The 13,994-nt window shown below is 45.6% G+C and overlaps 1 protein-coding gene across 26 annotated transcripts in view; it reads right to left on the reverse strand.

Annotated features, from left to right (window-relative positions):
- LOC115124612 (CLIP-associating protein 2-like) overlaps positions 1 to 12,044 on the reverse strand; it is a 180,074-nt gene extending 168,030 nt beyond the window's left edge. For 18 of the 26 annotated variants that reach the window (XM_065020214.1, XM_065020221.1, XM_065020215.1 and 15 more), the window contains exon 1: positions 11,163 to 12,042. In XM_065020214.1, coding sequence (XP_064876286.1) covers positions 11,163 to 11,360 — 198 coding nt within the window. In that variant the 5' untranslated portion in view covers positions 11,361 to 12,042. Of the gene's footprint in view, positions 1 to 11,162 lie in introns of all 26 variants that reach the window. The other 8 variants (XM_065020209.1, XM_065020199.1, XM_065020200.1 and 5 more) reach the window with 3 other exon arrangements.
- Positions 12,045 to 13,994: the final 1,950 nt, after the last annotated feature.

Here is a 13,994-nt window from a genome sequence, read left to right on the forward strand (position 1 = left end):
ACACGCCTGTCTCTCCTCCACCAGTCATACAAGGAGAATGGACTAATGCCTCCAATCAGAAAGACCTGTAGAACACGCCTGTCTCTCCTCCACCAGTCATACAAGGAGAATGGACTAATGCCTCCAATCAGAAAGACCTATAGAACACGCCTGTCTCTCCTCCACCAGTCATACAAGGAGAATGGACTAATGCCTCCAATCAGAAAGACCTGTAGAACACGCCTGTCTCTCCTCCACCAGTCATACAAGGAGAATGGACTAATGCCTCCAATCAGAAAGACCTGTAGAACACGCCTGTCTCTCCTCCACCAGTCATACAAGGAGAATGGACTAATGCCTCCAATCAGAAAGACCTGTAGAACACGCCTGTCTCTCCTCCACCAGTCATACAAGGAGAATGGACTAATGTCTCCAATCAGAAAGACCTGTAGAACACGCCTGTCTCTCCTCCACCAGTCATACAAGGAGAATGGACTAATGCCTCCAATCAGAAAGACCTGTAGAACACGCCTGTCTCTCCTCCACCAGTCATACAAGGAGAATGGACTAATGCCTCCAATCAGAAAGACCTGTAGTCTTGTAGTCTTGAACCAGCAGGCAAAGACATCAGGAAACATTCCAGCTTTGACTTTACTCAACAAGTCAGCAACATGTCCTCCTTTATACGGATTAAGGACATAGATGGATAATATATCATATATATCATATATGGGATGCAGGGAAATGCCTTTCACTGAGCTGTGTAAAGACCTAGTAAAATAAAGGTTCAATAAAATAAGAACTGACAGGGGTGAAAATGACAGGGTGTTATGATGTTGTTTGCAGGTGCACTATCCATCTGACCCTATGTAGCCAGGTCCATCTACTATCCATCTGACCCTATGTAGCCAGGTCCATCTACTATCCTTCTGACCCTATGTAGCCAGGTCCATCTACTATCCATCTGACCCTATGTAGCCAGGTCCATCTACTATCCATCTGACCCTATGTAGCCAGGTCCCATCTACTATCCTTCTGACCCAGGTCCCATCTACTATCCTCCTGACCCTATGTAGCCAGGTCCATCTACTATCCATCTGACCCTATGTAGCCAGGTCCATCTACTATCCATCTGACCCTATGTAGCCAGGTCCATCTACTATCCATCTGACCCTATGTAGCCAGGTCCATCTACTATCCATCTGACCCTATGTAGCCAGGTCCATCTACTATCCATCTGACCCTATGTAGCCAGGTCCCATCTACTATCCATCTGACCCTATGTAGCCAGGTCCCATCTATTATCCATCTGACCCTATGTAGCCAGGTCCATCTACTATCCATCTGACCCTATGTAGCCAGGTCCATCTACTATCCATCTGACCCTATGTAGCCAGCTCCATCTACTATCCATCTGACCCTATGTAGCCAGGTCCCATCTACTATCCATCTGACCCTATGTAGCCAGGTCCCATCTACTATCCATCTGACCCTATGTAGCCAGGTCCATCTACTATCCTTCTGACCCTATGTAGCCAGGTCCATCTACTATCCATCTGACCCTATGTAGCCAGGTCCAATCTACTATCCATCTGACCCTATGTAGCCAGGTCCATCTACTATCCATCTGACCCTATGTAGCCAGGTCCATCTACTATCCTTCTGACCCAGGTCCATCTACTATCCATCTGACCCTATGTAGCCAGGTCCATCTACTATCCATCTGACCCTATGTAGCCAGGTCCATCTACTATCCATCTGACCCTATGTAGCCAGGTCCCATCTACTATCCATCTGACCCTATGTAGCCAGGTCCATCTACCATCCATCTGACCCAGGTCCATCTACTATCCATCTGACCCTATGTAGCCAGGTCCATCTACTATCCTTCTGACCCTATGTAGCCAGGTCCCATCTACTATCCATCTGACCCTATGTAGCCAGGTCCCATCTACTATCCTTCTGACCCTATGTAGCCAGGTCCCATCTACTATCCATCTGACCCTATGTAGCCAGGTCCCATCTACTATCCTTCAGACCCTATGTAGCCAGGTCCCATCTACCTTTTAACTCCTCGCAAGTGTGGCTTGTTTGGTGTCTGCTGTGAAGGAATACCACAACAAGTCAACTACTTGATTGATGAAGGCATGTCGATTAATCGATATTGGGGAAACACGTGTGGCCCTGAAATGTGACAACTGCAGTGGCCAAAACAAGTCTGTGCTCTGGTATTGTGCCTGGTGGACCATGCACAAGCTCCACCACAGTCTGGACCTTCACTTCCTGATCACTGGTCACACCAAGTTTGCCACCGACTGGTGCTTCGGCCTCATCAAGAAGCGCTTCAGAAAGACCAGAGTGAACACTTTGTCTGAGATTGCTGCTGTTGTGAAGGACAGCACTGTGACAGGGGTCAACATCTCACAGCTGGTTGGACTGGACAATGGTTCGGTGCTGGTGGAAAGATATGGCTGGTACTTCAGGCCGCTGCCACAGATCAGACAGTACCAGCACTTCAGATGAATGTCATGTTCATTGCATTGTATGAGGATATTCAACTTATCTACACTTGGGAGGTGAATTGATGTTATGCAAGGTTGTAATGTCTTCTCGATTCATTTTGTTATTTCCTGTTTTACAGCTCCGATGCTCTGGAGCTTGGTGTTGTTGTCTCCAAGTATCGTTCAGACTCCGTCGTGACCAGGTTTCAGCTGCTGCCCAACGCTGACATCCTTCCTCCCATTGATGGTCTGCCTGTACAAGCACCTCCTGGACACAGCTAAACAAACTGATCTGTTTTAGAAGATCTGGGAGTTTTGCGATGTAGAGGCTATGGACATCACATGCCCTGCACCAAAATCAAGGGCAGGACAGAAACAGGCTCTCTGAATATAGATTCCCTTGGTCATGCGTGGTTCGGACAGACCAGTTCATCATTGGGGGGGGGAGACAGACCAGTTCATCATTGGGGGGGGGGGGGACAGACCAGTTCATCATTGGGGGAAGACAGACCAGTTCATCATTGGGGGGGAGACAGACCAGTTCATCATTGGGGGGGAGACAGACCAGTTCATCATTGGGGGGAGACAGACCAGTTCATCATTGGGGGGGAAGACAGACCAGTTCATCATTGGGGGAAGACAGACCAGTTCATCATTGGGGGGAGACAGACCAGTTCATCATTGGGGGAAGACAGACCAGTTCATCATTGGGGGAGACAGGCCAGTTCATCATTGGGGGGGAAGACAGACCAGTTCATCATTGGGGGGAAGACAGACCAGTTCATCATTGGGGGGGGAAGACAGACCAGTTCATCATTGGGGGAGACAGACCAGTTCATCATTGGGGGAAGACAGACCAGTTCATCATTGGGGGAAGACAGACCAGTTCATCATTGGGGGGGAAGACAGACCAGTTCATCATTGGGGGAAGACAGACCAGTTCATCATTGGGGGAAGAAGACCAGTTCATCATTGGGGGAAGACAGACCAGTTCATCATGGGGGGGAAGACAGACCAGTTCATCATTGGGGGAAGACAGACCAGTTCATCATTGGGGGGAAGACAGACCAGTTCATCATTGGGGGAAGACAGACCAGTTCATCATTGGGGGAAGACAGACCAGTTCATCATTGGGGGAAGACAGACCAGTTCATCATGGGGGAAGACAGACCAGTTCATCATTGGGGGAAGACAGACCAGTTCATCATTGGGGGACAGACCAGTTCATCATTGGGGGAGACAGACCAGTTCATCATTGGGGGAAGACAGACCAGTTCATCATTGGGGGGGGAAGACAGACCAGTTCATCATTGGGGGAAGACAGACCAGTTCATCATTGGGGGGGAAGACAGACCAGTTCATCATTGGGGGGGAGACAGACCAGTTCATCATTGGGGGAAGACAGACCAGTTCATCATTGGGGGAAGACAGACCAGTTCATCATTGGGGGGGAAGACAGACCAGTTCATCATTGGGGGAAGACAGACCAGTTCATCATTGGGGGGAAGACAGACCAGTTCATCATTGGGGGGAAGACAGACCAGTTCATCATTGGGGGAAGACAGACCAGTTCATCATTGGGGGAAGACAGACCAGTTCATCATTGGGGGGGAAGACAGACCAGTTCATCATTGGGGGAAGACAGACCAGTTCATCATTGGGGGGGAAGACAGACCAGTTCATCATTGGGGGAAGACAGACCAGTTCATCATTGGGGGGAAGACAGACCAGTTCATCATTGGGGGAAGACAGACCAGTTCATCATTGGGGGAAGACAGACCAGTTCATCATTGGGGGAAGACAGACCAGTTCATCATTGGGGGAAGACAGACCAGTTCATCATTGGGGGAAGACAGACCAGTTCATCATTGGGGGAAGACAGACCAGTTCATCATTGGGGGAAGACAGACCAGTTCATCATTGGGGGGAAGACAGACCAGTTCATCATTGGGGGGAAGACAGACCAGTTCATCATTGGGGGGGGAAGACAGACCAGTTCATCATTGGGGGAAGACAGACCAGTTCATCATTGGGGGAAGACAGACCAGTTCATCATTGGGGGAAGACAGACCAGTTCATCATTGGGGGAAGACAGACCAGTTCATCATTGGGGGAAGACAGACCAGTTCATCATTGGGGGAAGACAGACCAGTTCATCATTGGGGGAAGACAGACCAGTTCATCATTGGGGGAAGACAGACCAGTTCATCATTGGGGGAAGACAGACCAGTTCATCATTGGGGGAAGACAGACCAGTTCATCATTGGGGGAAGACAGACCAGTTCATCATTGGGGGAAGACAGACCAGTTCATCATTGGGGGAAGACAGACCAGTTCATCATTGGGGGAAGACAGACCAGTTCATCATTGGGGGAAGACAGACCAGTTCATCATTGGGGGGAAGACAGACCAGTTCATCATTGGGGGAAGACAGACCAGTTCATCATTGGGGGAAGACAGACCAGTTCATCATTGGGGGAAGACAGACCAGTTCATCATTGGGGGGAAGACAGACCAGTTCATCATTGGGGGAAGACAGACCAGTTCATCATTGGGGGAAGACAGACCAGTTCATCATTGGGGAGGGGGGGAAGACAGACCAGTTCATCATTGGGGGAAGACAGACCAGTTCATCATTGGGGGAAGACAGACCAGTTCATCATTGGGGGGAAGACAGACCAGTTCATCATTGGGGGAAGACAGACCAGTTCATCATTGGGGGGAAGACAGACCAGTTCATCATTGGGGGAAGACAGACCAGTTCATCATTGGGGGGAAGACAGACCAGTTCATCATTGGGGGAAGACAGACCAGTTCATCATTGGGGGAAGACAGACCAGTTCATCATTGGGGGGGGAAGACAGACCAGTTCATCATTGGGGGAAGACAGACCAGTTCATCATTGGGGGAAGACAGACCAGTTCATCATTGGGGGAAGACAGACCAGTTCATCATTGGGGGGGGAAGACAGACCAGTTCATCATTGGGGGAAGACAGACCAGTTCATCATTGGGGGAAGACAGACCAGTTCATCATTGGGGGACCAGATTGGGGGAAGACAGACAGTTCATCATTGGGGGAAGACAGACCAGTTCATCATTGGGGGGAAGACAGACCAGTTCATCATTGGGGGAAGACAGACCAGTTCATCATTGGGGGAAGACAGACCAGTTCATCATTGGGGGAAGACAGACCAGGGAAGACAGACCAGTTCATCATTGGGGGGAAGACAGACCAGTTCATCATTGGGGGAAGACAGACCAGTTCATCATTGGGGGAAGACAGACCAGTTCATCATTGGGGGAAGACAGACCAGTTCATCATTGGGGGAAGACAGACCAGTTCATCATTGGGGGAAGACAGACCAGTTCATCATTGGGGGAAGACAGACCAGTTCATCATTGGGGGAAGACAGACCAGTTCATCATTGGGGGAAGACAGACCAGTTCATCATTGGGGGAAGACAGACCAGTTCATCATTGGGGGAAGACAGACCAGTTCATCATTGGGGGAAGACAGACCAGTTCATCATTGGGGGAAGACAGACCAGTTCATCATTGGGGGGAAGACAGACCAGTTCATCATGGGGGGAAGACAGACCAGGGGAAGACAGACCAGTTCATCATTGGGGGAAGACAGACCAGTTCATCATTGGGGGAAGACAGACCAGTTCATCATTGGGGGAAGACAGACCAGGGGGAAGACAGACCAGTTCATCATTGGGGGAAGACAGACCAGTTCATCATTGGGGGAAGACAGACCAGTTCATCATTGGGGGGGAAGACAGACCAGTTCATCATTGGGGGAAGACAGACCAGGGGGGGACAGACCAGTTCATCATTGGGGGGGGGGAAGAGTTCCCAGTCATCAGCACTATCTGCCGTTCCTCTATCCACATGATTCTCTCCTAACACACACACGCACACACACACACACACACACACCATATGTTGCTGCTATTATTATTTTATCCTGCTGCTCAGCCACTTTACCCCTGATTGTATGCATATAACTACCTCATCTACCACTGATATGGTTATTGATATTGTTGTTGTACAGACTAGAGGTTGACCGATTAATCGGAATGGCCGATTAATTAGGGACGATTTCAAGTTTTCATAACAATTGGAAATCGGTATTTTTGGGCGCCAATTTGCTGATTTTGTAAAAAGATGTATACCTTTATTTAACTAGGCAAGTCAGTTAAGAACACATTGTATTTTCAATGACGGCCTAGGAACAGTGGGTTAACTGCCTGTTTAGGGGCAGAACGACAGATTTTCACCTTGTCAGCTCGGGGGATCCAATCTTGCAACCTTACAGTTAACTAGTCCAATGCAATAACGACCTGCCTCTCTCTCGTTGCACTCCACAGGGAGACTGCCTGTTACGCAAATGCAGTAAGCCAAGGTAAGTTGCTAGCTAGCAACTTCGTTGTGCGTCAAGCATTGCGCTGTTTATGACTTCAAGCCTATCAACTCCCGAGATGAGGCTGGTGTAACCGAAGTGAAATGGCTAGCTAGTTAGCGAGCGCTAATAGCGTTTCAAACGTCACTCGCTCTGAGCCTTCTAGTAGTTGTTCCCCTTGCTCTGCATGGGTAACGCTGGTTCGATGGTGGCTGTTGTCGTTGTGTTGCTGGTTCGAGCCCAGGGAGGAGCGAGGAGAGGTACGGAAGCTATACTGTTACACTGGCAATACTAAAGTGCCTATAAGAACATCTAATAGTCAAAGGTTAAAGAAATACAAATGGTATAGAGGGAAATAGTCCTATAATAACTACAACCTAAAACTTCTTACCTGGGAATATTGAAGACATGTTAAAAGGAACCACCAGCTTTCATATGTTTTCATGTTCTGAGCAAGGAACTTAAACGTTAGCTTTCTTACATGGCACATATTGCACTTTTACTTTCTTCTCCAACACTTATTGAAACCAAATTGAACATGTTTCATTATTTACTTGAGGCTAAATTGATTTTATTCATGTATTATATTAAGTTAAAATAAGTGTTCATTTAGTATTGTTGTAATTGTCATTATTACAAATAAATAAATAAATAAAAATTGGCCGATTAATCGATATAGGCTTTTTTGGTCCTCCAATAATCGGTATCGGTGTTGAAAAATCATAATCGGTCGACCTCTAGTACAGACTGTATATAATTTTGTTCTTTCTCTACTGGCAGACACTTGTTTTTTATTTATTTTATATTGACACGATTTCTGCTGTTGCTACTATGTAAGTAACTATTTGGCTGTATCGTTTACACCTTCTGTAGAGACCCGCCCACTTGGCAAGACGTGGCTGGGGGTTATAGCATTTCTTTCACATGACCCATCAATTTAGACAGGTGTGTCATCTAATATTTTAAAAATATGTTCTATCTGGACACTTTGTTTACCTAGATGTGTTCCTTGTTGTAGGCTACTACTTTTACCTATTAGTCTTCATCTTTTCACTCTGTTTAGCACATGAGCTCACATGTGAATCCTTAATGAGATGGGTGGGGCTAAGGCTTAAGAGGGTGTGAACAATGCTGAATGGGTGTAAACAAAGAAGTGCTCTCCAATAGGTGTACCAAAACATTCAAGGGCCATTTTCTCAAAAGTGGGGTTACAAGTTCAGCAACTTTCAAAGCAGAATTACTTTCCCATTGTTCCTCAAATGCAGTGTATGATATACCATTTAGTAGCTCTGTGTCTCTGCTTTTATCCAATGTAAATCAATTAAAAAATTTAAAAATTAAAACCACATTTTTCTACATAAGACCGAATCAAGGAAGTCGGTCACATTTCATTTGTGGGGGGGTAAATACAGCAAACATATTTATTAAAAAAGTCACCTTGTTTTTAGAGAGATTTACAATTATCAGAACGTCACACCAGGGTAAACGCCTACACGAAACACAGGCCCTATTTGAAGTGTATCTAAAATCCTCTATGGGAAAAATGATTGGAACCATTTCCTTGTTTTACCCACTAGGTTTATGGGTATTATGACTCATACAGTAGTACTCTAAGAGGCACCAGCAGCATTAGCAGTCTCAGTCTGTACACAGCTCTCCGGGTCACTCTGCATCCATTAATCTTTCCCCCTCTTCTCTCTCACTTCCCCTCCCTTCTCGCTCCTCTCTCATCTGGGATGACTCAGCATCTTCACAGAAGACGGCCACTCCCCTTCTCTCCTCTAGACCAATTAGTAGCTATTATTTGGAGAGCAAAGTAAAAACATTTAAAATCATGAAGAATAAAATGAATAAAATCAGTACTTTTGAGAAGCTTCGTGAATACGGCCCACAGATCTATACTGTACAGGAGCTCTCTATGGAATAGGGAATTCAGTTGTAATTGGCCCAGGCTCATATTACTAAACCTCTAAATCCCACCCTGGCCAACGTAATTACAGCATTATCCTGTTTTCACATCTGTGTTTCTGTCAAACTGTCATCATCTTATTGTTCCCTGTAATATGACCTATAACCCTCAGGGAAATAAGAGGATACTGTTAAGGGTTGATTATAGTTGTATTTCACTGGCTCTTCTGGAAAGTAGTGTGACCTTTTTTCCATTGCAGCCCTGGTCCAGCCCGAGACTTTCCATAGGCTTATAACACTGGTGTTATATTAGGGAAGGTAAAAGAAACATCTTTAAAATACACCACACCAAAAATGTAAACGCAACATGTAAAGCTTTGTTCGCATGTTTTAGGATTTGAAATAAATGTTTAATAATCAATTTGCCCAACGCATTTCTCTCAAATTTTGGGGTATAAATTAGTTTACATTACTGTCAGTGAGCATTTCTCCTTTGCCAAGATAATCCATCCACCTGACTGGTGTGGCATATCAAGAAGCTGAATAAACAGCCATATCAATACACAGGTGCACCTTGTATTGGGGGGGGGCAAAAAAAGGCCACTAAAATGTGCAGTTCGGTCACACAACATTGCCACAGATGTCTGAAGTTTAGGGAGCGTACAATTGGCATGCTGACTGCAGGAATGTCCACCAGAACTGTTGCCGGATAATTGAATGTTCATTTCTCTACCATAAGCCGCCTCCAATGTCGTTTTAGAGAATTTGGCAGTATGTCCAACCGGCCTCACAACCGCAGACAACGTGTACGGCATTGTGTGGGCGAGCAGTTTGCTGATGTCAACGTTGTGAACAGAGTGCCCCATGGTGGTGGTGGGATTATGGTATGGGCAGACATAAGCTACGGACAACGAACACAATTGCATTTTGTCTATGGAAATTTGAATGCACAGAGATACTGTGACCAGATCCTGAGGCCCTTTGTCCCACCATCACCTCATGTTTCAGCATGATAAAGCACAGTCCCATTTCACAAGGATCTGTACACAATCCCTGGAAGCTGAAAATGTCCCAATTCTTCCATGGCCTGCGTACTCACCAGACATGTCACCCATTGAGCATGTTTGGGATGCTCTGGATTGACAGCGTGTCCCAGTTCTCACCAATATCAAGCAAATTCGCACACCCATTGAAGAGGAGTGGGACAACATTCCACATCAGACCACAATCAATAGTCTGATCAACTCTATGTGAAGAAGATGTGTCACACTGCATGAGGAAAATGATGGTCACACCAGATACTGAATGGTTTTCTGATCCACGCCCCTACATTTTTAAGGTATCTGTGACCAACAGATGCACATCTGTATCTGTACTCCCAGTCTGGGCCTCATGAATGTATTTAAAATCGACTGATTTCCTTTATATGAACAGTAACTCAGTAAAAATGTTCTGACATTGTAGCATGTTGCTTTTATATTTTTGTTCTGTATTAGTTGTTATGGATTCACCTCCAGTGGACTTAACCAGCATCACCTTCTTCGGTGTCTGATTCAAGGATTCATTCCATGGTGTATAGTTCAGACATAACTGTCTGGGATTATGAGGAGATACATTTAGCAAAGAAAACAAAGGCCACATTCCATCATTTTCCACAGATATGACATTATAACACGGCCCGACCCCTCCCCCATCCTCTAGGCCCTCTGACAATGGGGTCCTCCTCCAAGCACACAGTCCACTACTACCGCCAGCCGACAGGGGAAAAAAACATACAACTAAATGATATCTAACTCAATCCCAGTACATTCATTACATTAAGAGTCACAATATAACGCATTACTTGTATTAGACCTTTTAATACAATATTATTATTTTTCTAGCTAACCGGCTGATCAAACGAGGCTGGACAGCAGAGCTACCTGACGTCTGGTATTATTAACCCTTTTCCATTCAAAGAAAGTGTCCCACTACTCAAAAGAAAACGCAAAAATGTTAGACCCAATTACGGGGGAGATTAGTGGGCTCTCTCTGTTTGAATCAGATTATCTCCGTTTTAATGAGATTACAGTTAGAAGATATATCCCTCTGCTACAGCGTGACCGCCCTGCTTCACAAAATAACACTGTCTGTGGTGACAGCTCGTTATTCCTGAGTAGCTTCTCCTTCCTAGTTAACTAATGTCCCCACACTGAGAATAATCATCCCTGGCAAACTAGCTACATCCTATCACAAAACATGTATATCAAAGAACTGCGTTAGTGAAACAGGGTCCAAAAAGCCGGATAGTTCAGGGGGGGGGGGGCATAATTAAGGGACCACCGTCTGCAGTGTCCACCGCAATGTCCCCATGTGCTGCGGTCTCACCTTGTAGTTGCTGGCGTTGACCCATCCCGTCAGCTCATCTATGGTTTTATCCAGCCGGGGTTTGTCTTGTTCCACATCGGAGGACCTCTGCGGGTCGTTCAGGTAGTCTATTAAATCCTGCCCGACCTGCAACCTGCGGGTAACGTCTTTCTGCAGGACCTGATGATATAAATAGTCCATGTTGTCATGTTCCTCCATTGAGTAGGCAGTGATGTGTGGTCAGCTCCGGGGTCAGACAGACTAACGTGGTACTGTCCGGTTGGTAACAGGGTTGGATGGAGAAGGGAGGAAAAAAAGGTCCGGTCCGGTCTTTAATTCTGAGCCGAGGACAGTTACCAACAAAAACAAAACGCCTGTCAAATTAATTTGGCAAGCGCAAATCACTTTGTCTTAAAATACACACACTGCTCGACTTTTGATTTCAGAGAAAGATAACAGAGAATGTTTATCTCGGGATAGATACCTTAACAAGCAATAACTTTCAAAAAAGTTTTTGAAAAAATTACAACAATGTGCGGTAGAACCAACCAGGTCCCGTGTATTGTGGACCCACAACAACAACACAAGCTAGCTGGCTAAGCTAACGAATCTAGTTACACACATCAATGGGAACAACTAGCTAATAGTTAGCAAGCTGAAGGAAGCAACGTTGGCCACAGGCCTGACACCTTGTTTCGGTTTTTGTATTCCATTATATGATAGTCTCTCTTGTCAAAACCCTTCAAAATAAAGTTGCGCCAAAACTCTTGCTTTCTAACTCGCAGGTTCCTGCTGGCTACTTTTAATCAAGGGAATAATCGCCCCTACTACAGCTGTCTAGCTAAACCCTCCCCCGCTGAAAACAGGAGCCAAGCCGGTGACTAGCAGGCCTGCCGCGCAAACGAGCAGTCTGACGAAGGCGGATGGGTGTTCTTCGCAGGGTTGCCAGTTGTTTTTTATTTTGTTTCACTATCTAGCATTAATTAAGGAGACTACAAAACATGAGTGTTTACTTAGAATTCTTTATAAAATACATTTTTTTTAATTCTAGACATAAAAACTACTGTGGATTTAATGTGTCTACCACAGGAGGTTGGTGGCACCTTAATTGGGGAGGACGGGCTCAGAGTAATCGCTCAAACAGAATGATATCGAACTCAAACACATGGTTTCCATGGTTTCCATACCATTCCACCCCAGACATTATTATGAGCTGTCCTCCCCTCCGCAGCCTCCTGTGTCGTCTACGTGTTGCATGCAATTGATTAACATTTCAGTCTCCCTACGCCCCTATTTCAAGCTGTTTTTGCAGATGTTCCCCACAAGGTCAAACTTTAAAAAGGTACAATCTGGGAAATGTGCGCATGCAGCCCCTAGCCCTTGATCACGACGCACTGTTCCATTACACACACAAAGGTCATTGGACAAAAGCGTCTTCTGTATGGGGAAGTTTTGTTAAGAGCAGAGACACTTGGTCTGAACATTGACACGCATCGCTTGCGGTACGGTTTTGAAAGCACAAAGGACCTGATCTTTCATCTAAATGGGAATTAATTTAGAAGAAAAAAAAATAAGTTAAAACTGATACACAACCTTTATAGGGTTATGGTTCCCACACTCCCATATTACTGCACTTGTTTACGGACAACAGAAGACAGAGTGGACCACCTGTGTTAATTACTGCTGAGGTCTGTCGCCGAACACCTGTGGGACAACAGAAGACAGAGTGGACCACCTGTGTTAATTACTGCTGAGGTCTGTCGCCGAACACCTGTGGGACAACAGAAGACAGAGTGGACCACCTGTGTTAATTACTGCTGCATTCTGTCGCCGAACACCTGTGGGACAACAGAAGACAGAGTGGACCACCTGTGTTAATTACTGCTGAGGTCTGTCGCCGAACACCTGTGGGACAACAGAAGACAGAGTGGACCACCTGTGTTAATTACTGCTGAGGTCTGTCGCCGAACACCTGTGGGTAAACAGAAGACAGAGTGGACCACCTGTGTTAATTACTGCTGAGGTCTGTCGCCGAACACCTGTGGGACAACAGAAGACAGAGTGGACCACCTGTGTTAATTACTGCTGAGGTCTGTCGCCGAACACCTGTGGGACAACAGAAGACAGAGTGGACCACCTGTGTTAATTACTGCTGAGGTCTGTCGCCGAACACCTGTGTTAAAACCGTGTACAGTAAGTGTGTATTTACTTATTTTTATTTAACCCTTATTTGACCAGCTAAGTTCACTGAGAACACACTCTATTTACAGAAATTACCTGGGGAATAGTTACAGGGGAGAAGAGGGCAGATGAATGAGCCAATTGAAATGTTTTTTTTGCATTTGTGAAATGATTTTGATGTGATATGAAAGTAGAGGGGTTGATGTTTCTAGAAACGCACCGAATGGAGAATCGATTCCCATTTAGATGGGAATATTTGGCTGTTTTAGCTTCCAGAGTCAATTCCCCCAGTAAACAGAACATGTTACTCCTTCGTCCAAGGACCTTACGTTAGTCTCCTTTAGTCCATTACCCAGGCTAATGCTGTAGCTACCTTACATGTGTATTATTGTGTAGTCGTCAAGGACTTCAGTAAAATGTAAATGTTCGTCGTAGCCTAATGTCTATGAAAACAAAAACGTTATCAATGGAACAGTAGGTCATTGTTATTTGATATGTTGTAAGCTAAGTAAATATGATTTTTCCCCCCTCCAAAACCTAAAGGGTATATTACATTTGAACAGCAGATCAGCCTTAGGTTTTATTTCCCGAGGCTTTAGCTCAGCGGGCTTGTGATGAGCAAGAGACTTGAGTTGTGTTCAAACCCAAAGTCACACATAAATGCACATACAC

Source organism: Oncorhynchus nerka, linkage group LG7, assembly GCF_034236695.1.
Source record: "Oncorhynchus nerka isolate Pitt River linkage group LG7, Oner_Uvic_2.0, whole genome shotgun sequence".
NCBI classification, from domain to species: domain Eukaryota; kingdom Metazoa; phylum Chordata; class Actinopteri; order Salmoniformes; family Salmonidae; genus Oncorhynchus; species Oncorhynchus nerka.